The following is a 24304-nucleotide window of genomic DNA, read 5'->3' as shown; positions in this document are numbered from 1 at the left end:
GGCCATAGGACAAAGCTAGGAGACTCCAGCATCCTGGGGTCAAGGAATTCCTGGCCAACCCCAGGTAGCCAGAGCCCTCCAAAGGACACTGGAAACAGGAACTTCCCTCAAGGGAGCCTGGAAGCTTCCACAGAGGAGCTACCAGGTCAGACAGGGGTGCCAGGCCCCAGATAGTTGCCTCCAAGCCTGAGCTCAGTCACTTGAGCTCAGCCAACTGAGTAGATATGAACTCCATGAAGTATCAGCACTTTCAGAAAACCTCACTTGAGCTGGGCATGGTGGGCACCTGTAGTCTCAGCTACCTTGGAGGCTGAGGCAAGAGGATTGCTTGAGGCCAGGAGTTCAAGTCTAGTCTCATAAAAAGTCATCTGTATTTGGTCTCCTCTCCCCTGGGAGTGGTGGCATGATGTAAGCATAAGGGAGGTGAGGTACCCAGCTTGAATCTGCCAGCCCTGGTCCAAGCCAGCCCCACCAGGGACAGAACTTGGGAAGGCCTGGCTCCATCCCAGCCCAACTGTGCTGAGGCAGAGCCTTGAGCAGCTAGGCCAGTGCTTCCTTGGCAGGAGCATCCCTGTGCATCTTAAAACACTAACAGTTGCTATGCTCATTCATAAATACACAATTTTATTTGCTATTTTCAGGGGAAACTTAGGCATTAAACTGTAAGCTGATAAAATACGGATACCTAAAAAAGTATAAAAGTATAAATATCCCCTTAGAATAAATTTTAGTGAATTAAGTCTTAACATCTTTAAATTAAAAAAACCACGAGCCTATCTATTATGTCAAGGTCATAAATCAAACAATGCTAAGCGGCCAGCAGCTCCCCAAAGAGCACACCTTGTGGCCAACAACAGGCCACTTTCCTTCTGGGGCTCCACTGGGGAGGACAGGTCAGCCAGTGGCTAAATCTGCCCTATAGAAAGGCTTTTAGAAACTGTTTAAACCAAACATGTAACAACATACAAGAGACCTTACAAAAAACAAGGAGGTAAGTCCTAGATGCTGGAGAACTTGGTTAATCAGGTTATTGGCAAAGAAGAAGGGAAAGAGGCCTAGGCAGGAAGTCTCCGGAAGCATTTGACACTAGACATTGTCAGAGTCTCTGACCTACATGTGGCAGCCCCCAGTGGTTAGTTTGCACAGCTCCCCCTGGGAGGAGGGGGAGGCCAGAGTTGGAGGAGCAAAGAGCTTGCTCATTCGAGCCAGGTCCGCCAGACTCGGATAAGTCCTACAACCAGCTGAGAGGTCTGCAAAGCATACAGGCAGCAGTTTCTAGGGGATTCTAGTAGCTCCAACGTCATGTCAGATGGCAGAGCCTATGTAGGCTGTGTGAAGTCTCGAACATCCCAGAAAGAGAGAGAGGACTGCATAGTTATACAGAGAAAACGAGAGCCGGCGAGAGGAGAGAAACGTTTGTGATACGCTGTAAACATCCAAAATATTCAACGTAACCCAGAGTGTCAGCTCCAGAAGCCGGGTGGACAGGCTTCCAGCCCAACCTCTGTCCCAGCCGCGACAAGGCACTGACGGGCGCCAGCTCCCCCAGAGCGGGAGGGTGAGGCACTGCTTCTGCCCCCCATGATGATTAATTAACAGATCAACCCAAACAGAACAACACCTGTAGGCATTTCTAGGGAGTGTGAACATTGGGGAGACAACCACAATTGAAAAAAGGGATACAAAGTTCTCTCTCCTGGAAAATAGAAATTGAGAAGCCTTGACCGTTGAGGCTCAAACAGGCTGGGCTTGCAGCCTGTTTTTGAAGGAGACCAGGTCCTGGGAGCGATGCCAGGAAGTAGTGATGACAAAGAAGCCACCTGTGCCAGGAGCTGCTGTCCAGATTGAGAAACCATCACACGAGCACACCTGGGAGACAGCACAGATTCCCCAACAGAGGCCCAGAGTCTGACACTGGGTGACCAGCAGACACCCAGAGCAGAGGCCCAGTACACTGGACATTCGACGTGGCTGCTGCCTCTCCTGCCAGTAAGGCCCAGGTTGCCTTTACAGACTGTTCATGTAGCACCAAGAACGCTGTCCTTTAACGGTCTTCAGTGATAACACGGACTCCTCAGAAGCATCCTGCCTCAGTCCCACGTGGCACTTGGAAAAGACAGAGCAAGGCCCCCCAGAGACAATGCCCACTGGCCACAGCACCTCCTCCCAGTGGGGATGCCTGGCCCTAGACAGCTGGGCCTGTCTCTCACCACCCACCTCAGAGGCAAAAAAGGATTCACACCCAGATCTCTAGGAAAATTATCAAAAGCAGGTTTCTTCTCACAGCCAAGCTTCCTAGACAAGGCAGTTCATTGCATCTTGGGAAAAAGTAGTTCATTTTTTCAGCTGTCAATACTGTTGTCTCTCACATCCTTGAACCCCGTTCTTGCAAAATCTGAAAAACACCAAATGTAGAGAATGAGGGATCAGGCCCTGGATGGGGCAAATGGCCCTGACCAAGCACCTGCTGCAGAAAGCTGAGCCCATAGGCCTGGAGCTGGCCACAGACAGATCACTCAGCTCAGGGGCCCAGAGGAAACTGGCATGGGAGGCCAGAGTCCTGGTAGGCAGGGGGCACACCTGCGCATCCTGTGCCCTGGCCACACGCAGGCCCCACCCAGGGTCACTCCTCCCCACTCAGCCCCTGCCAAACAGATCAGCTCTTGTCCCAAGTACTCTCCCTCGCAACAATAAGCCTGTGGCCTCCAACCCACTGTGAGACATCCTGGCATGGCCCTCGACAAGGGCAGATCCTTGGCAAGACCCCAGAGACACCCCCCCGTCCCATGGCAGTCCCTGCTGTCTGCCCAGGGAACCTGTCGCCTGTTTCCCAGGGCCCTCTGCTGCCTCCCAAGGGTACAGACCCCACCTGAGGGTTCACCACCCACCTGACAGGCACTGCCTGCTGAATCTCTCAGCCCAACCCAGTCCCAAGCCTCAGGCAGGCATATGTAGCTGGGCCTTGGGGTCCCTCAGCAGCCCCTGCCCTGACCTGTCCTTCTCTTACCCATACCTCCTACAGCCCACACTCCCTCCCCTGCACCCTGTTACATGTCCATATGCTGGGCTTCCTGGGAATCCCCCACACCCATCTCGATCCCCTCACTGGCCTCTACCTCTGCCTGCCTAAGGGCTCCCTGAGGATGTACCTGGGCACTAGCAAATGCTCAGCTGAACCCCTAAAATGAACCACCCAGACCCAAAGGCCGATACAGGGGGTGCTTGCGTCCCCAAGTAGGGACCACTGGAGCTGGCGCATCTCACTGGGAGTCAACTCAGCAGTGACTGACTGACCTCACATATCATGTCCGGGCTGCTAAGTACCAGGCCAGAGGCCAGAACACCATGAGCCCAACCTGACAACACAGCAGGGTGACCAGCCATATGACTCTCAGGGAGCCCACTGGCAGCTACTTACCTCCCTGAATGGCAGTTCATTCCCTTGAGTCACTCCTGCCTGTCCCCTGACACTCCCAACTCCTGGCCTGTCCCAGTCCCTACAGTCTGAGCGCCTCTTGGCCACTCCTCAGCCCTCCCTCCCTGTTTGCTCTCTACTACCTCCCCAGCACCTCCTGCTGTGCTATAGCACAGCCCCTCCTGGCTGACAAAGGCACTGTGATCCTGAGCTTGATGGGACATCTGGAGGAGACACAGATACCACACCAAGTAAAGCCCACCCACCCCATGTGGAGCTGGAGGCAGCTGAGCAGAGAGGAGTCAGCAAAACTAGGCCCTGGGGCTTGTGAGTGACTGTCCTAGACAAAGCTCTGGTAGGACCCACCTCTTCTGGGCAGGCTCCCACCCAGGACCACCCTCCATAAGGAGGGCTGCATCCAACTTCAGAGACAAGGCAGGCCCCAGGGCGGCTGACATGGTTTTTAGGACCACATAGTGGCAGCATCCCCTGGCTTGGGCAGAACAAAGGACATCTCAGGTTCTGGTGTCCAAGATGGGGGTACACCATCTGTTGCACAGCTTTCCTGAGCCCTGTGGCCTGAGCTGGGCAGGAGGGCTCCCCACTGGGGCCAGCAGGCTGGAGCGAGCACACACTGCCCAGCCCCAGGAGGCACTCCAGTCCACACCTGCTGATGTCCACAGCCTGGCCTGGGGCAAAGGGCTCTCTACTATTGCAGCAAATGCCCATCCTCCTATCCATGGGCGTCATGAGGAAGAGACACTAACAGTGCAACACCCAGTGTCCTAGCAACAGCCCCACCACCATAGGCAGCTCTACTATGGATCTACAGTCAGCACAGAGCACAGAAGGTTCTCACCAACTAGAGGCACAGGGCAGATATGGGCAAGGGTCAGCTGGGTCAGAGGGCCAGGGAGTCTATGGTGCATGGGTCAATTGTAAGGGTGCAGAGCTCACCATGACATCTACACTTAATCTGAGTCACTCCCTGGGTAACTTGAGTCCTCGTCATCACTCTGGCGCGGCAGGCAGCGTGCATCGTGGAGAAGAAGATACGTCAGGGGGGAGAGCCAGCAGATAGGATGGAAGCCCCATGGTGAGGGTCAGGAGCCATGGGCCTGTTGTTGCCCCAGGGCATGGTCTTACCCCTAAGTTACAGAGCTGGCCCTATCCCACCACTTGGGGAAAACTGAAGCCTTCCCCAAAAGAAGTCTGGCTTTTCACCCTGGCTCTTGCAAGGTGGCCTTTCATCCCTTGCTGGTCTGGGGGCCATGGGTCACACTGGACAAGCCCCACTTCTCAATGACAGAGGGAGGAGCCCCAGAAATATCCCAGACACCAAGGCTCAGGAGCTTCTCTGGCTGCTGATTCTCTGTGGGTGGCAGGAAGGGACATGCCCTGACTCTAGCAGGAGGCCTCTCCGGGCCTCAGCCCCACAAGTCTCCCTTGGCTGACCTGACCCCGTCCTGCTATAGTCTTCTACAATAAATGGTGGCCCTGAGTTGAATTGCTCATGGTTAAGTTCTGTGAGTCCTTCCAACAAGTTCTCCAGCTTGACAGTGGTTTGGGGGTTCCTGTACTTGCAGCTGGTGTTATGGTGAAGACACATGTGTGTAGACTGTTTGCCACATCCTTGGGGGCTCTGACATCCCTCACTCCCACCAGTTCCAACTTGAATGGGGAAAAAGCTGCCCAGGAGTACCAGGAGACCACCACATGCTGTGGGATAAGTCAGCAGAGACTAGCTGCTTGCAGAAATGTGACCCCGTTCCAACCAGGCTGCACACAGGAGCCCCCAACACTCTGTCCTCCAGATCTGGCCCCCAATCTTCCATAGCTCCCAAAGACCCTGGACCAAGCTCCACCTCCAGGGGAGCTGCCACCACTGCCCCACTTAGAAGCCATGTACCTGCCTTAGTTCAGAGCTATGTATTTTTGGAAAGAGAAACAGGGCCACATTTCAACAGTAAAGGGATTTGGGGTCATACTTGGGGCTTCCTCAGAGAACAGAATGTGTCCTTTCTGCAACTGAAGAACCACCTGAGCGAACTGTGCCCTGGTGAGCTTGGTTATGAAGACCGTTTAAGTCCAAAAATAAAAGCTTCTAAAAATGAAACAATTTATAAAAGAACCCACAACTGCTTGTGACTGGATTCGGGGCTCTCAGGGAGGTGGGTTTGCCTTCAAGACACCAGACTGTGGAAGCACGACCTCAGGCCTGGCATTGATACAACAGGCCTGGTGTCTGTACACACAGCTAACTGGGAGTCTGGGGACAGGAGGCTCAGGCCCAGGCAGTTGCCCACAGCAAGCACACACCATTACATCAGCATGGTGAGACCACTGCTGTGGGCCTGGCTAGCTTAGCCCCCAGAGACACACTTGGTGACTCTACCTGCTCCCAAGCCCATATCTCCCAAGGAAGACTTGGAAAGGTTCACAAGGTTGGTCTTGGGCAGGTGGCTCAAATGCTCTGGCAACCAGCCAAAGTGTGAAGTTGCCCCAGGAGTATTGGGATTAACGTCATCAGTTTCCAGTTCTAGCCTTTTCTGGCACCCACTCAAAGCCTCTTTGGCAATACCCTGAGCCTTTACCAGGGTCAACTGTGGGCCCATGACTAACCCCCCTGGATGGCCACCCATAGAGGCCTGTTGCCACCTCCCAGGTCCTGCCAGACCACTCCCGACATCCTCAGCAGGCCGTAGGCTCCCTGGCACAGAGGCAAATGGAGTCCTGCCAGGTAGAGCTACCCCAGGTCAATGCCAGATTCTGCAGGGACAGAGCATCTGTCTGTCCTGGAGCCCCAACCTTAAGGACACTTCCAGAGGAAACATCACCAGAATGATTACCTATAGGCTAATCCACAGCCATCAAGGCAAGTAGTTCCCTGTCTTCTCCTTCTCCTGGCCTCCAGTACCCTCCTCAGGCAACAGAGGGCCTGAGCCCAGCAGGGGTCCATCCTAGTCCACTCAGGACTGGCCACTGTGGTGGGCAGACACTCAACAGAGCCTAACCCTCACAAAGCTTGCAGGACACTCTTCTTTTATACACTAACCACAATACTAAGAATAGGCAGCTGCCGGCCTCCAAGAGCCCATCCATCCACTTGGGAGAATGGCCAAAAGGGCCACTGGTGGCTGGCCCCTGGGAACAGAGGATCCCTGGCTCTCCCAAGAGAACAGCCCATAGCAGTAGTCCCCCTGCTGGCAGGCCTGGGGTACACTTCTAGGACAACCCTGCCACACAGCTTGAGGGAAGCCTATGTTCACAGACCCCTGGTTCCACAAAGACCCTGCCTCTGACAAGTCAGGCAGGAGTCATGTGAGGGTGGCCACCAGGGGGCCTGGATACCAGGCTTACTGAGACTGGCAAGAAATGAGGAAGCTTAAGAAGAAAAAGCCTTCTAACCCCCCACCCCCTTACAGGTAGGAGCCTCCCTCAAGGCACTAGGCTGCACAGCACTGCTCACCTTGGCCTTCTCACTGGGCTCGCTGGCCATGCCGTATGGGGTATTGTGCAGCTCCTTGGAAACCACACACAGGAACTCCGCCTGGTCTTCATTCCCGTAGTTGTAGGAAGAGCCGATGCTGACAAGCTGGAGGGAGACACGTGGGAGGACCATGTGACAGGTGCCTGGGCTTCCTAACGCCCACTTCAAGGAAGATAACAGCCACAAACAGCCTAGCAGAGCCTGCCAGCCCTCAGGGAAACTGAGGGTAGGTTTCAGGATATGGTTAACAAACCAACAGCAAAGACATTTGTGAAGCACCTGTCCCATCACATGTGCACACACCCACAGCACCACGTGACTGCACAGCCAGTGGGAATACTAAACCTCCTCAGTGCTGCCAGCTGGGCCAATAGGGGACAGTGACCAACTGCCACAGGGAAGGGCAGAAGGACAGTGGGGTGGGGGCAGGTGAGGCCTACACCAAAAATGAGCTGCCACATCCGTGTGTGCCTGCCACTGACCCCCAGTCCTTCCCCAGGGAAGCAAGACCACTGTGGCTGACCCACTCCCAGCAGGGCAGGGAGTTTGGGAACTATGCTGGGTACAGAGAAGGAGGAGCCCAGGGCCCAGATGCTGAGTCTCACAGGCACCCTGGGAAGCTGAGCCTGAGGTCTGACTTGGACTGGGTGGATCTGACTGGGACCTGCTGGGTACACCCTTAGGCTCTCTAATGCCTCCAGGGCAGCATCCAGCATCTGGCATATAGCTAGCCCACATCCCATAACCCACAGGAGTTGCCAAATACCTTTACGCTTTTAAACACAACATTAATCAAAATATACTATTAAAATCATAGTAAGGACAATTTAATTATCAAGTCAAAAAATGGCTAAATAGCCACTCACTCTGGCCTCCCTATGTATGGATCTGCACATGTAGGAGGAGAGGCCAGGAGAGCTGTCCACAAAGCAAGGGGCAAGTACCTGTGCTGATGGGGGACCATCTGGCAGGCAGTGGAGGACACAGTCCAGTGAGGCTGACTGCAAAGATGCCGGTGTTGGGTCAGCAGTTGTAGGAAAATACTTTTAGCCCTCCATGGGACACTTTAAGCCACATCTGCCTGAGACCCTATGCACTCACAGGGCATGCCATTTCCACACCTTGCTCTGAAGCCCCATTCTGACCCTATCACTAACATAGATAACCCTGGTTTTGGTCTGGCTACTTTGCAGGGCCCCGGGCTCATGGTTTACAAAGAAGGAATCAAATAAGGGGACCCAGAGCCCCCCTGGGGTTCCACTCCACTTCCCTGGCCACTTGTCAGCTCAGCAATTCTGGCTCTTGGGGTTTCAATGGCACAAACTGGGAGGGTGTCCTCAGGGACAAATGTGCAAAGCAGGTCAGAATCAAGAAGCGGGAGGAAACCCGCTCTCTGCAGCGGATTTGGGATTCACCCAGAAGAGCTACAAAGTCCTTACATTGGCCATGGGCAGAGGAATCAGGAGGCAGGAAAGCCTCCCTTCCAGCCAGAAAAGCCACAGACAGAAGAAGAACCTCAGACACTGTGCAGATGACCCCTGCATAGGCCCTAAACAGATAAAACAGCTTCCCATGGCCCCAGCCCTGCTTAAGGTCACCACCAAGGGACAACCCAATGGACAAGTTTTTCCACCAAAGGAATGTTTCGGTACCCATGTTGAGTCTCTGGCACAATTTTGATGGGATCAGAGCATGAAAAACACACATACTCAAGATGGAGGATCCTATCCAGCCCCTGGCAAGGCAGGATGTGCACCAACATGCTGCCCTCTAACCAGCAGAGACCAGGGGGCTGGCATGGAGGGTGGGATGCAAAAGCAGACTGAACTTGTCTTCAGCGACATTCTAAGGGAAACTGCAAGCATTCTACAGAGTGATCCATTTTTCCAAAAGATCCAAAGGAAAGGAAGCCGTGACAAAGAAAGGCCACAGGGAGCCACAGGGAGCCACAAGGAGCCGCAAGGGCTTTCAGCCATGGACAGAACCTGCCTCAGACAGAAGAAAGTGTCAGGATGAAAGGCTGATCAGGTCCTGGTCCCCAACCTCAGTATCTGCCTGTGAACAGTGGCAACAAGATTGTGGGCAAACACCTACAGCCAAAGATCACATTGTTAGTGTCCTGAGCTCCCTAATGATAGGCCACAGTGCCCCAGCATAGCTCATGCTGCCTAGGCTGCTCCTTCTGCTGAGTCTGCTGGGGAAAGTCCACACCCTATGCAGACATGGCAGTGGTTTGGGGCCAGGGCAGGACCTCCAGCCCCCTTTCCCCAAACTCCCAGGACAGGGCGCAAGCTGCAGTTTGTGAGTCCAACAGACCTGGAGGACACTGACAGGAAATCCTACACCTCCAGGAGCCATCAGGAGGTGGGTGCCTCACCCAGTCCCTTAGGCCCTGGGGTCTTTGTAAGACAAAGTTCAGCTGCACCAGGGGTTGCTGTCAGCCTAGCCAGAGGCCCCTCACCTGCTCGAACTTCCAGCCATCAGACATAGTGGACACCATCTGTGTGAGCTCCTCCTCCTGACACTGCAGCACACGGTACACGTGCTTCACGGGCACCTGCAAAGAACACAGCCATAGGTGAGACCAGGCCACACCACACTCTACCTCCTGTGCCCCAGCCGAGCAGTCCTGCACAGACACCGACTCAGAGAAGCTTCACAGGAGATATAGGTGAGGCCAAGGTTCACTCTCTATCTCTCAGCTTAGGTCATGAGGCCCAAAGCAACCCTGAACACAATACAAAAGCAAAACACATGCCCTGCAACAGCTGCTGTTTTTGGCTTCCTCATTCGCCTCCAGAAATATTTCTATTTCTAAATTCCAAAATAAAATGAGTCACGTTCCTAAAATCCCAAAGCACCTGTGGCTAGACAGAAATACTAGAAAATGTCCGTGTTTGCTCCACATGGTGGACAACATGACGCCTCTAAGTTAACCTCCTAACCTGGCAGGAGGGTCTAAGGGTCAATGCCCTAGAGAAAGATTTAACACAGACCCGAATCCTCCATCTGCACTGGCTCCCTCAGCCTGCATCAGTCTCTTGCCACCCCTGACTGACATATTTTCCTCCAGGTCGGTTCTGGTCCTAGAGCCACCTAGACATAAGTCTCCCCTCATGGGGCCACTATTCCAGCAGTAGGAGACCCAAGCATGATGTGGAACACAGACAAGGACATGCAACATTGAAGAGGAAGGGCCTCTGAAGCCATGGAGGGACACACAGTGACGAAGTCACACAGCCTCGGTGCTTTCTTTCTTTTTTTTTTGAGACAGAGTCTCACTTTGTCACCCTCAGTAGAGTGCTATGAGCCTCCAGATCTTAGGCTTAGGTGATTCTCTTGCCTCAGCCTCCGGAGTAGCTGGGACAACAGGCGCCCACCACAATGCCTGGCTATTTTTTGTTGGAGTTGTCATTGCTGTTTAGCTGGCACAGGCCAGGTTCAAACCTGCCAACCTCGCTGTATGTGGCTGGTGCTGTAACCACTGTGCTACAGGCACCAAGCCAGCCTCAGTGCTTTCACCTGCAGGATAGCAAATAAGACTTGCTGCTGGTATGACCATGCACCGGCCCCCAAGAGGAGGGTCTTTCTTCCTCCCCCATGTAGATGGGGAGACTGAAGCAGGCTCAACACAGCCCAGGTCACAGGTCATGAGTGGGGTGGCTGGGCCCAAGGGGAAAGGGAGGAAAGACAAACTCGATGAGGTGACTCAAGAGTGACCAGGGCCAGAGCAGGTTGCCTAGTGTGCCTATGCCCAGCCAATGACCAACTACTCCAAGTGGCCAGGGCACCAGCCAGTCTCTACATGGCTAAGTGTGCCGGCACAAGGTCTGCCTGTCTGCCAAGTGGGCTGGCACACGGGAGTGGCTTTCCCGTGTAGCAGTAGTGGGAACCCCACTGTGGGAAGATGGAGGACATGAGAGGGTTTAGGCAGAGACCCTTCAGGTAAGAACAACTGCCAACATCTACTTCTCAGCATCTTCCTGAAGGAGCTGAGGGCTCAGTGCTAGAGTGCAGAGCTGGCACCATGAGAACACTAATGCCTAAGACCCACCAGTGCCTCCTTTCACAGGAAGTGCCAGACATGGCCCACTGAAAACAGTGCCAGCCCAACAGGCAAAAGAAGGGCTCCAGGCATGGTTCCCCCCTCCTTTCCAGTACAAGCCAGTTTTCCAGGTACCTATACAGACCCTCCTAGGCCCCCCAGCATTTCCCTCTAGCCATTCTCCCTGCCTGGAATGCTCCCCTTCAGAGGCCTCCCTGCTTGATGCCCCACATGTTCTCTTCCCCCAGTAGCAGGGCTCCCGACATGGGGGTGGGCAGAGCCAGGTGCGTCCTGTGAGGGGAGCAGGAACAAGGTCGTCAGGTACTAACAATGAGAGAGGGGTTGTCAGAACAGAGACAGCCTCCCTTCAAAGGGCTCTAGTGGGAGATTGCCCATCAGCTTGTGTGTGTGTGAGGGACACATCTTTGCATTAAGCTTTGGAAACTTCTGGCACATTAGTCACTTGTCTCACCTGTGATGTTTTGCTGTCTCGTTCTCTAATTTTGTCCTTTACAAGTTTTATTAATGAGGTGATATTGTAAAATTCTGCTTCTTCCAACACTCCTGGAATAGAGAAAACTAACTGTAATTTTCAGCAGACCAGACCAAACCCGGGAATAAATGTTTTGTGCCTGTCCCTACCTGTGGTGGGTCCAACCTCGCCCAGCAGAAGCTCCTCCAGCCCTGCCCTGACAGACTTCGGCAGACACTCAAGGGAACTCAACACATGGAGTCCACAAACACTGGAGAAAGTAACCAGCACCTTTTTCCCCTCCTGGAGGCCTCCCGCTCTGTGCTTCCTGACCTTTCCTGCTGAAGGTGCATATGTCAGAGTCATTGAGCACCTCAATTTCCCATCACGGGGAGACTATGGCTGGCTGAAAGGGTCGCTCCAGCCCCAGGACTCTTCCCAAGGCTGCCATCTGTACTGTGCCATATCTAAGAACTTGAAACATCTCAGAAATTCTTAAGAATAGATCCCAAGGACCCTGCTTCAGGGATTCCTGGTATTATTAATTTCTTCTGATCCCTCCAATGGGAAGCTGCATTAAGTAGTGACAACTCGGACAAGGCCACTGGGGTCAGAGCCACACAGGACAACACAGGCTCCCTGTCCCCAAGCCCCAAGCTGTAGTATCCAGAGTGTCACCCTGGATGATAGGGTGTCTCATTCCAGTTAGACACACGAGTGCCAGGCTCCCCTTCAAAGCACCAATGTTCAAGGCTAGAGGTGGCTGGCAAGATTGGTCTGGGGCTTGATCTGCATCTAGGACCCAGGCTAAGCAAACCACACTAGGCATAGGCAGCCCATAATTGGACAAACCACAGGCAAAGCACAAAGGAACTGTCCTCTGACAAACAACATGTGTAAAGGAGAAGCCAAGTGGATAGTACCAGCAACCCTGTGGGTGTAGAACTTGAGAGAAGGGGGCACACTCTAAATCCCAGGACAGAGATGCAGTAGCAGGCTTGGAAGGATCATTCCAGAGAAGTGGCCAAAGCAGGAGGAGTCAGAGGCAAGACACCCTAGAAACTCACAGGACCTTCAGGCTTAGGCCTCCCTGGCTTTTCTGAGCCAAGCCACCACCAGAGCACGAGCAGGCCAGGCATGCTGGGGTCCAGACACACCAATAAGACTCAGTGGACACTTCCCTAACATGGGTCTTGGGCTACATTAGCCAAACCACTGTGAAATCAGCAGCTTCCCCCGGGAGGAGCTCCCAACCCCATGGGCATCACTGACTAGATACTTGAAAGACAGAGCCCTTGAACCTGTGATCAGGAGGTACAGCTCAGGCCTCCCATCCCCAGTTGTCCTCCCACCTCTCTACAAGGCCCTATCTGGTTGTGGCCTCTTGAGACACCTCTCTAGAAGGAATGAGGCCTTGGCACTCACTCCAGGCAGGAAGCTTTGAACAGCAGGGTCTGTGTCTTAAACGAACCCATCAGTACCTTCATCAGGACCCCAGGCCCCAAAGCTAAGGTATCTGTGCAAAAGAACAACTTACCTTCCTCTGCGAGGTCTTTGTTAATAACCAGCTTTCCATGTCTCAAGTAGTTCAACACAGGCCCAAAATAGGTGGGGTCTCTATCGATCAAATAGGCACCTGTCTCATCCTACGAAGAACAAGACACCATGAGTCCCAGATGACAAACAATGGCTCTCACAGCTACACCACAGCCAGGCAACATCAATGAGTTTCAGAGGCATCAGGGTCACCCCAAACCAAACCCACATCCATAGCAACTTGGGGAACTCCTACCTGGTTGTTACCTCACTCTGCCAGCCATAGACCCTAGGTTTCCCTGTTGCCATCTGGGGGGGTCTAAGGCAAGTTTAAGTTCTGCCTGCATCAAAGACCCTCCCTGTATTTGCTGCAAGGTGAGGTGTGGTAGATGAGCCCTTCCCTCAGAGCTCCAAAAGTCTCAGGAAGTGATGGGAATGGCCTCAGGCTGCATCCTCCTCCACTGAAAGAACCTCTCCAGCCAGTGCCTGCCCTCCTCAAGTTGGTGCTACCTGACAGATGTCTAGAACCCACACCCAGTCCTGCTCCCTCCTGCAGGCCTCTCCAGGTACCTCTCCAATTTTCCCCTCAGCAAGGCCCATTGTCAAGTGCTTGGGAGACAAAGTAACTTCACAACCAGAGTGGACATGGCCTCCATAAGCAGACAGCAGCTCCCCAGGCTTACACAGACTTAGCAGGTATAGGCTATGAGAACGCTGGGCTTCACAGAGAACACTCAGGCCCCAGGAAGACAGTGCTCAGCATCATTGCAGGTAGAGAAAAACCCGGATTTCTTGTTCATGGTGTGCCACAGGTACCAGAGCCCAGAGACACAGAAGGCAGGAGGTATCTCAAGCGCAAAGCTGCAGGCTGTATTAAGACCCTATCGTTCACTCATGGACATCAAAAATTCTGTGGTTTGGGCAGTAAAACCCAATGGTTCCAAGAGGGTTTTTGCCCAAAACCTACCAATGAAGCTATAAAAACTTGCTTTTCTTGGCTCAAAAGGACAAAGCACTCTGTTGCTGAGAAAAATTAATCAGAGCTCTGGACATGGGGTAGGGGTGTGGAACTGGCCACAGTGGCACTGGGACCAGAAGCCCTCATGGCTCAGGCACCTCTGTGCCGCTTCTTTCTCCCATGGGCCTCCCCAGCACAGACCTTCTGCTCCAACTCAGTACTGCCACATCTCAGGAAGCAGAAACTGCCCCAGGCCTCCCTACCACATGGCCCACATACCTGTATTCCTGGAGGTGCCTCTCAGGGGTTTTGCCTCCCAGCCTGAACCCGCAGGCTCTTCTCTCAACCTTCTGCCCCTACTGTTCCCTAAGCAAAACCTGAGACCACCTGGAGCAGCTTCTGGAAAAAGAATGCTGTAGCAGTCCTCCCCTACTGGTGAAAAATAGCCACCATTGCCCACAAAAAGACCAAACTCTAGAAAGAAGAGGCTGAGACTGTCACTGTAGAGCAGGGCCCCTCCCACCCACCCCCAGGCAGGGACCATGCACACCTCCGCACTCAGGAATCAGGAGTTATTCCACACTCACTGCCACCTCAACAGGCTCCCAGCTGAAGGTCCAATAGAGATCAAAGGAGAGATAAGATGGTGATACAGCCATCTGCCCCCAGACACCCTCATAGAGCCCCCTCATCACTGCCTCAGCCTCTTGGCCCGGCCTCACTCACTCAGACCATGGGCTCAAGGCCAGGCCACCCTACACCTCAATTTCTTGTGAGTAAAATGGGACGAGGGCAGCTCATTTACTTCATAGGCAGCTATGAGCACCAGGGGAGTCCTGAGCCTAGGTCCCCACACCTGCCACAGCACCCAGGTGGTAAGCAAAGATCTCCTGGCAAAGATAGCAACCAGGCATCTTACTCGGCACTGGGACCTGGGAAAGAGAGTACCCAGCACCATTGGTGCACAGAGCAGAAGATGCCCACCTTCGACACTGAAAGGACAGGGGCCGGCAGGTGTGCCCCTGCAGGAGGTGGTTTTTCTGGCTGATGCTCAGCAGGAACTCTTGCCTAGGGTCTGGCCTCAGCCTACTGCATACCTGGCCCAGGGGAGGATACATCCAAACCTGGGACGTGGGGCTCTTCAAGACCAAATTCACCAGTTGGGGTAATAGTACCTCCTCAGCACCCCTGAAGTGAGACCTTGCCAGCTTCTGACCATGACCCGGCGGGCTACGGAGATCTGGCCCCTAAGGCTGCTGACCCTGGTGAGCTCTCCCAACACACTGAAGTGCAACCTCTGATCCCAAAGTGTGCCCCACACCAAGGGGTCAGCAGCCTGTGTGCAGCCTGGGGGTTCCCAGCCCCCAGGGAAGGGCAGGCTGGCACTGTGTAGGGACATCAACCTGTATCCAATTAAGAGAAAACTAAAGGAACAGCCCCTCAGAGACACCCAGAAAATGAGACCAAAACATTCTAAGACACCTGCTGCTGTTCTCCCTGGGAGCCAGGGCAAGAGAGACAGAAATCCTAAACACAACCACCAGCAGAACCTGAGGAGCTAGGATGCAGACATGGGCCAGCCAGCAGGGTGCAGCATGTGGAGGGCTCGGCTTATGTTTGCTCATGTAAAGGAGGCAGCCTACTCTGGGCCTCAGTTTCCGCATCTGTTAAATGAGATGTTTAGCCAAGATGATCCTCAAGCTCCTTCTAGCTTCGCTGTCTGTACATCAAGGAGGCAGAGCTGGGCTCGGGGCCTCATCCCGGCAGTTGTGACAAAGTCCAAGGGAAAGGAAGCCATGTGTCTTGGTCACAGAGTCAGGGAATGGGAGAGCCAGAGTCTAGGAGGGTGAGGACCATGCCTTTGGTACCTCATCTCTGTCCAGCAAGGGATCAGTGAACACAGCACTCTATGTGCAGGTTTTGCACATGCCTCAAATGACCCTCCAGTAGTTTGTGGCCTATCTTAAAAATCCACATGAATACATGTTGTTTTTGAGACAAGGTCTCACTCTATTGCTGAGGCTAGAGTGCAGTGGTTCAATCACAGCTCACTGTACCACTACTGAACTCCTGGGCTCAAATGATTGTCCTGCCTCAGTCTCCCCAGTAGCTGGGACTATAGGTGCTCATTCAGCTAATTTTTCTATTTTTTGTTGAAATGGGGTCTTGCTAAGTTGACCAAGCTGGTCTTGAACTCCTGACCTCAAGCGATCCTCTGGCCTTGGCTTCCCATTATGCTGGGATTATAGGAGTGAGCCGCTATACCTAGCCCCTATTCTTTTTTTTCCCCCATTCAAATTTCCTTTATTATTTCTTATAGCATAACCCCTATTCTTTTTTTTTTTTTTTTTTTTTTTTTTGGAACAAGCCCCTGGGTAGAGCCCCTGGGTAGAGTGCCATGGCATTACAGCTCACAGCAACCTCCAACTCCTGGGCTCAAGCGAGTCTCCTGCCTCCGCCTCCCAAGTAGCTAGGACCACAGGCGCCCGCCACAACGCCCGGCCATTTTTTGGTTGCAGCCGTCATTGTTGTTTGGCGGGTCCAGGCTGGGGATTCGAACCCGCCACCTTAGGTGTACGTGGCCGGCGCCCTAGCCAGTTGAGCTATAGGCGCCGAGCCCCCCTATTCTTTTTTTAAGAGAAAAACATTTTCCCCAAAACCTCAGAGGAAGCCATTATGGGGCACTCATGCTAATTTAGAAATCGTGGCCAAGAGCACCTCTGGAGACAGCTGGGGTCATGCCCCAGACACAGGATGAAAACCCAACTGCCCAGAGCTAGCACCCTCCCCTCAGGAACATACCCCAACTCAGTGGTGCATTCTAGAACCTGCCAGGCACTCTAGACACACCTGCTGCCCAAGGGAGAGTGAGCTCACTCTGCTGGGGCTCTTCAAGACCAAATTCACCAGCTGGGGCAATGGGACCTCCTCAGCGCCCCTGAAGAGTGAGCTTCAGATGGAGACCCTCATCATACCACGTTCCTCCTGCACAGCTCAACCCTGTGGGCCTGAAGACCTCAGGGTATCCCCTGGTCTTCAACCAGCAGGATGCTAGGCTGGCAGCTGACCCCACAGAACTCTCAGGGAATAAAGCCACAAAGGCTTCAAGGCTACATGGACCCAGGATCCCAGCAGGGCCCAGAAGGGCGAGGGCTCACAGAAACTAGAGAATAAATTGTCTCAGAACAGGGTATGCTGTTGATGGACATTCCAAACTGCCTCCTCTGTGGAGTCCCATCAGAGATCTCTGGTCTGTTTCCTCCCGAAGACTCCTTCCAACCAGGTAGGTTTCGTTAAGAAACCAGGCCGGCTGCCTGAGCAGAGGGGCAGGTCAGGGCCAGCAGTGCCAGGATGGGGGCATTGTGGGGGGAAGCTCTTCAACTTTCACAAGAAGTGCCTAACCCAAGACCCCAAAATATCAATGGGACTAATGTGTGCTAAGGCCTACCCTCACTTGGACACACATGTCGGGTCTCTCAGTGCTCCCAGACTGTCTTAGTTCCTGCAAGGGTTGCTCATGGTGCTGGCAGCCAAGGACAATGCCTACCAGCCCAGACAGGCACCCACACAGGTGTTAGGCCCTTGGCATCTCATGTCCTAAGTGGCAGTGGTACCACTCAGAGCCTACACCCTAATGCAGAAATAAAGAAAAATGCAGAATATAAAAATATAAAAACACCCAAAATTTAGAATGTAAGTTACAGGCTCATGTCTACAAAAGCAGTGAGAGGATCACCTGGGGGTGTCGGCACAGGCCCCGTGGCTGCCCACATGGGCACCAGAGCCCTACTCTAAGACCCTGCATCTCACGGATGGAAAGCCACACTCCTGAAACCAAGTAGGCTCTGAAGAAAAGCAGCCAGGACACAAACCAAGAGGCTGCAGGTGGCCACAAAGGAGCTTTCCTCTTCTTTCCTCTTCCCTGTCCTTCCCACAATTTATATAAGAAACATGTGCCACATTTATATAGTAGGGATGGTTTAGGTTTTTTTTTGTAAAAGACCCAGAATGAAGACTGCTTTCTTTTTTTTTTCTTTTGAGACAGAGTCTCAAGCTGTCCCCCTCGGTAGAGTGCTGTGGCATCACAGCTCACAGCAACCTCCAACTCCTGGGCTCAAGCGAGTCTCCTGCCTCCGCCTCCCAAGTAGCTGGGACCACAGGCCACCACAACACCTGGCTATTTTTTGGTTGCAGCCATCATTGTTGTTTGGTGGGCCCGGGCTGGATTCGAACCCACCACCTTAGGTGTATGTGGCTGGCGCCTTAGCCACCTGAGCCACAGGCGCCGAGCTGAAGACTGCTTTCTTAACAAATCATTTTCCTCTACTCACCTTCCCCACTTCTCACTCAATTAGTGTCTGACCTACTTGTGGAGGTGCCCAAGTTGGCACTGAAGAGGCCCTATTGCAAGGCCGAGCCACCCCGTCACCAGGGGCAAACAACCCTGAGCCTGAGTCCTAGCCATTAGGCTAGATAAGACGGTTTCCAGGCCACAGGAGCAGTACCCTGGCCACATGGGGGCAAAGGTGGGGCTAAGTCCATGCCATGCATACCCTTAGGAGACCCTCGCCCAACCCCAAGATGGAGGGAGGCTCCAAGCAAACCCTGAAGGCAGGATGGGCTGGGCCCGTCCACCCCTTCCCCAAGTCCAGGACAGCATCCTCAGCTAGGTCACCAGTCAGAAAAGCAATGCTCAGGGAGGTAGCACAAGCCCTGCCCACTCTATAAGTCCATAGCTGATCGGACAGCAGCTCTCCACCCCCACGCTGTTTGCTGGCAGAGCACTGTGGGGAAGGCAAGGCACCTACCCCCTAGGCCACGTACCTCAATGCAGTTATTAATCTCGAAAACAGTGAGGAGTAGGGGTTTGAGCTACAGCCTGACAGCAGACCCTCGTGTGGATCCCACACCAGAAATGATTCTGTGGCACATCCCACCATGACCCCATGAGCTCTCCACAGCACATGCGTAACTGGGCTCCACTGGTCATGCCCCAGTGTTCACAAGCACCTCGTGTTGTGAGAGAAAAGGCTTAGCTGCTGGAGAATTAAAATTAAGAGGGTTAAGAGTGAGCCAAATCTGGGAAATAAATTCTGTCAAATTTTCCCACTGAAATCTAAATACAAGAGCAAAGAATTTTCTATGCACCAACATCAGGGCTCAACCTAATAAGAAATGCTTAGTTTTGGCCTAGCACAGTGGCTCACATCTGTAATCCTAGCACTCTGGGAGGCCGAGGCAGGTGGATAGCTTAAACTCACAAGTTCAAGACCAGCCTGAGCAAAAGTGAGACCCTATCTCTACTAAAATTGAAAAACTGAGGCAAGAGGATTGGAGGTTGCTGTGAGCTATGATGCCACAATACTCTTCCCAGGGTGACAGGTTGAGACTCTGTCTCAGAAAAAAAAAAAACAACTTAGTTTTCACTCTGAAATTATCCATTGCAAATGACTTTTTCAAATTCACAGACAAAAGCGTCACCTCTACTCTCTCTTCTGTTTTATGGTATCTTTGACCCACAACAGGCCTTAGACATCACCATTCACGAGTGAGGAAACTAACCAGTGGCTCATGCTTGTAATTCTAGCACTCTGGGAGGCTGAGGCTGAGGCGGATGGACTGCCTGAGCTCACAGGTTTGAGAGCAGCCTGAACCAAAGCAAGACTTTGTCTCTAAAAATAGCTGGGTGTTGTGGTGGGTGCCTGTAGTTCCAGCTACTTGGCAGGCTAAGGCAAGAGAATTGCTTAAGCCCAAGAGTTTGAGGTTGGTAGGAGATGTGACACCATGGCACTCTACCGAGAGTAACAAAGTGAGACTGAGGAAACTGAGGCCCAGAGAATGAGGTTTATCTGATTCAAAGAACAGGGCTAGGCCCCCAGGCTGCTGCCTGCCCACCTATACCCCTCTCCAGCACACCTCAGCCTCACCTAGCAATGGTATCACAGATGTCCAGGTGGGCCAGCAAACCCCACTCTCCTGCCCATGCTCCCTGTGCACACTTAGATATCCAGGATGCTTGTGGCACATGGGTAATAAAGGAACAGTGAGGGCTCCACATCATCCCAACCCTCAGCGTGATACCAGGCTACCCTCCCTGGAGGGTACCTCCTCAGACCTCCAGCCCTTGACCCCCACGATGCCTCCCCAGCTTCATATGGCACCACAATTCCATTCAGTGCAAGTTAGAAATTAGGATTTAGGATGTCAGTACTCACAGGATTCAAAGGGAGCCTGGCAAGAACCAAACTGAAGTGGACGTATGAATTTGACACCTCCCCCACCCCATGTGGCTCCTGCGGCTTCAAATTCACCAGCTTCCTGGAAGGCTGAGGTCTGTTTCAGAGGGTTCTGTTTTGCTCAGCAGCAGCAGGGGCCCTCTTAGGAGTAGGTCCCAGCGACTCTGCCACAGGCAAAAGCAGGTGCTAGCTCAGCCTGTGGCAAGAGGTGATGGCTGGGCAGGTGCTATATGCCACTGCTCCAGGCCACCTGCACAGGTCGCAGCTGCTGTGAACATCCATGTCACAGACATGGGCACATCCACCTGCTGGATTTCTCAGGTGGCTTCCTCCCTAGGGACACTCTAGCTACAGAAAACCTACAAATGAGTCCCCAACAGATACCATACTCCTACCATACTGGTGGTAAGTACATGCTTACCACAAAGCTGTTGCATCAGAAAAACAACCAGAAATGGAATCAGGAGAGGCCAGTGGCTCACACCTACAATTCCAGCACTCTGAGAGGCCAAGGCAGGAAGATCACTTGAGGTCAGGGGTTTAAGACCAGACTAGGCAATGAAGCAAGACCCTGTCTCTACAAAAAAAAAAAAAAAAAAAGAAATATTAGTCTGGTGTGGTGGCAGGCACCAGTAGCCTCAGCTACTCAGGAAGCTGAGGCAGGAAGATCACCCAACCAGGTGTTAAGAGACTGAAGTGAGCTATAATGACACCACTGCATTCTAGCATGGGGAACAGAAAGAAATCCTGTCTCAAATAACTAACAAATAAAACAAAACAGAAAACTGGTGGGAAAAGTGATCGCAGGGCAGAATCCCCACTCAGGAATGACCCAGGCTCTTTGGCTGCAAATACCTTCCACAGGTGGCCCTGCTAGCCTAGGCGGTAAGGCCTCCCAGGTCCCCGGCTCTACCACTCCATGCTAGTAGGCAGGACAGCATCCCAGGACACTCTGAAGCAAAGGGTTTCACAAGTAGCTTGTGTGGTACTCAAGTCCTCCTGATCAGCTGTCCCCACAACCACCCTGCTGACTTCCTACTAGGTGGCCTCTGCTCCCCCCATACATCCCTGCAACAGATCAAGTACAGAGTCCTCCCTTCTTTCTTGCAGGGCTGAAGGGCGGGCCTTCCACTCCTTTGTTCCCTCACCTATCCTCTTCCTCCTCCCTGAGGACTACCTGGTGCCCAGGAGTGCAGAACTCTCCCTTAACTGTTTTGAAAACCCTACAGGGCCCATAGGCAGCAAAGAGTTGGCCCAGAGTCGTCACTCTAGCCTGATTCATAGATCATGGAAGCCCACCCTGGAGGAAGCCAGAACCCACCAGGACAAAGTGCCACACCAGTACATGGTGTGCACAGACTAAGATGAAGGGGCTGCATTTTCCAGGCTTAAAGGCTTCAAGTTTCTTGGAAGAAAACTCAGTGGCTGCCCAGGAAGCTCTGCCCCTTTCCCACAGCACAGGTGAAAGAGCAGCAGGGGAAGCAGGGGACCAGCAGGTCAGGTGGCTTCAGCAACGCAGCAACACACATTACCTGTGGCAGCCACCAGCCCTGCTTATCACGTGCCCCCTGGCCCAGACCCTGAGGTTCTGAGGTTTATGGGGAGGGGTATATATGTGAGCCAGACGTTAAAAGAAATAAACTCTGACTGGAGAAAAAAGCATTCTTGCTACATCCTTTCTAAAAACAAAGCACAGAAATTAAGACTGCTGGTAGTAGTCCACACTAACTTTACCACACTAACCCAGAACCCTGCACTGGCAAGGGAGGTATCACACTCATCATCATCTTTAATTCTCAAAACTCCTCAAGGAGGGACACATCATCTTCACTTTACAGAGGAAGAAATTAAAGCTCCGAGAGGGGAATTAACTCACCCCAAGTCATACAGCAGGCTTATGGGCAGGCAGAATCAAACCCAAGCTCCCTGAGTCTAACTGACACCCAGGAAAACATTCCATCATACCAACCTCAGACTGGAATGTTCTGGGTGCTCTGCAGTCCAGGGAGAGCTGCCCAAGTAAGGCCTGGTAGGAGGGTGTCCCAGGGCAGAGGTGGCCTGCTGATGCCTTCCTTGGCCGTGAGGACTCTGCCCCCTCCAGTGCCAAGCAGACTTTAAAGGTCTTAGCCCATGCCCACTGCCTGGAGTACACAAAGGTGGGACTGCTGAAAGAGCCAACATGCCACAGATTTGCACAAAGGAACCATCAGCTCCAGTTTGCAGCCACTGGATTGCTCACCAGTTAGGACTGGTGGGGGCGGGGGGTAGCAGGGCAGGAGGCACCCCCACCACAGCCCATAGCTGCTGCTGTCCACTCTGACCAGGGTCAGCACTCACTTTCTGAGAAGGGCCAGATGGTAAGAACTTCAAGTTTTACATTTTACTTCATACTGAGCTTTTAAGAGCAAAACTGGCCATATAAAATCCATAAGCAATAAATATCTCTGTTCGCATGAAACTTTACTTGCAGACCAGGCACGGTGGCTCATGCCTGTAACCCTAGAAGAGGTAGATAGCTTAAGCTCAGGAGTTTGAGACCAGCCTGAGCAAGAGCAAGATCCTCATCTCTACTAAAAATAGAAAAATTAGCTGGTGTTGTAACCAGAGGCTGAGGCAAAAGGATCACCTGAGGCCAAGAGATTGAGGTTGCTGTGAGCTACAATGACACCATGGTACTACACAGGGTGATAGAGTGAGACTCTGTCAAGAAAGAGAGAGAGGTGGCACCTGTAGCTCAAGTGGCTAAGGTGCCAGCCACATACACCAGAGCTGGCGGGTTCAAATAAGGCCCAGGCCTGCCAAACAACAATGACAACTACAACCAAAATATAGCGAGGTATTGTGGCAGGTGCCTGTAGTCCCAGCTGCTTGGGAGACTAAGGTAAGAGAATTGCTTAAGCCCACGAGTTTGAGGTTGCTGTGAGCTGTGATGCCACAGCACTGTACCCAGGGCGATAGCTTAAGGCTCTGTCTCTAAAAAAAAAGAAGAGCGAGCCTCGGCACCCACAGCACAATGGTTACGATGCCCGCCACATACACCAAGGCGGATGGGTTTGAACCCAGCCAGGGCCAGCTAACCAACAATGATAACTGCCAACAACAAAAAAATAGCCAGGTGTGTGGCAGGTGCCTGTAGTCCCAGCTACTTTGGAGGCTGAACCAAGAGAATCGCGTAAGCCTAGGAGTTTGAGGTTGCTGTGAGCTGTGACACCATGGCACCCTACCGAGGGTGACATAATGAGACTCTGTCTCAAAAAAAGAAAGACAGACAGAAAGAAAGGGGAGGTGAAAGAGGAGAGGAGAGAAGAAAACTTTACTTGCAAAAACAGGCAGGTAGACCAGAGTCCTCCCACTCCTATTCTCAACCAAGCCCCATCACTGCCTTGCTGGACAAGAGCAAGAGAAGGCTGCATCTGCAGTAGGCAGAAAGAGGAACTATCTTGCAGCTGACAACCAGCTCCTGGCCAGCCTCAGGTGTCTGAGAGCAAGAAGGCCTGAAGGCCACAGGCCTAAGTCAGATGCCCCCAAACAAGCTCTTCTCAGGAAGGTTCATTTTTATCACAAAAGTGATAAAAGTCCTTTTCTTAGGAACTTACAGCTCTGACTTATGGCCTAGGTCAGAGGAGCTTTCGAAGGAGGTGTCTTGTAAAGTAGTAACCACAGATTTACTGAGGACAAGCATCTGCTGCACAAACAGGGACAACCCATTCTGGTCCTGAATAAGCCATAATTCACCATGGTGAAGAACATGTTCAGTGCCACGCCCTCAGCTAAAGTATGAAACCAAACACGTCTGTGTCTCAGACACCCACTCATCCTCACACTAAAGCCAACACAGCTCTCCCTGGCACAAGCTACATGGAACAGATCCTGCCATTTCCACTCCAAGTGATCCCCACTTCTCTTGTCAAGCAGCTTCAAAGACAGCTTCATTACACGTGAATCACCTGGCCCTTGTCTGTAAAATTCCCTTACTATTCTTCCAACCTTGAAAGTCTTGCCAACACTGAGCATACTGTTGTCAGGAGCATTGTGCCTACTCTACTCCTCAAAGGCCCATCAAATGCCACCAAGTCGGCTCGGTGCCTGTGGCTCAAGTGGCTAAGGCGCCAGCCATGTACACCCAAGGTGGCGGGTTCAAATCCAGCCCGG

The 24304-nt window shown here is 52.7% G+C and overlaps 1 protein-coding gene across 1 annotated transcript in view; it reads right to left on the bottom strand.

Annotated features, from left to right (window-relative positions):
• Positions 1–607: 607 nt before the first annotated feature.
• Positions 608–24304, bottom strand: part of KCTD5 (potassium channel tetramerization domain containing 5) — a 27391-nt gene continuing 3694 nt past the window's right edge. The window contains exons 2-6 of the mRNA XM_003790808.3: positions 12960–13068; positions 11423–11514; positions 9367–9462; positions 6885–7010; positions 608–2395 (exon numbers count right to left, since the gene is read on the bottom strand). Of these exons, the coding sequence (XP_003790856.1) occupies positions 2366–2395; positions 6885–7010; positions 9367–9462; positions 11423–11514; positions 12960–13068 (453 nt within the window). The 3' untranslated portion in view covers positions 608–2365. The remainder of the gene's footprint in view (positions 2396–6884; positions 7011–9366; positions 9463–11422; positions 11515–12959; positions 13069–24304) is intronic.

The sequence above is a fragment of the Otolemur garnettii genome, unplaced genomic scaffold (assembly GCF_000181295.1).
Source record: "Otolemur garnettii isolate 467f Iridium unplaced genomic scaffold, OtoGar3 scaffold00044, whole genome shotgun sequence".
NCBI classification, from domain to species: domain Eukaryota; kingdom Metazoa; phylum Chordata; class Mammalia; order Primates; family Galagidae; genus Otolemur; species Otolemur garnettii.
Note: the sequence above shows the minus strand (reverse complement) of the source record. Positions and strands in the feature narration are given on the sequence as shown.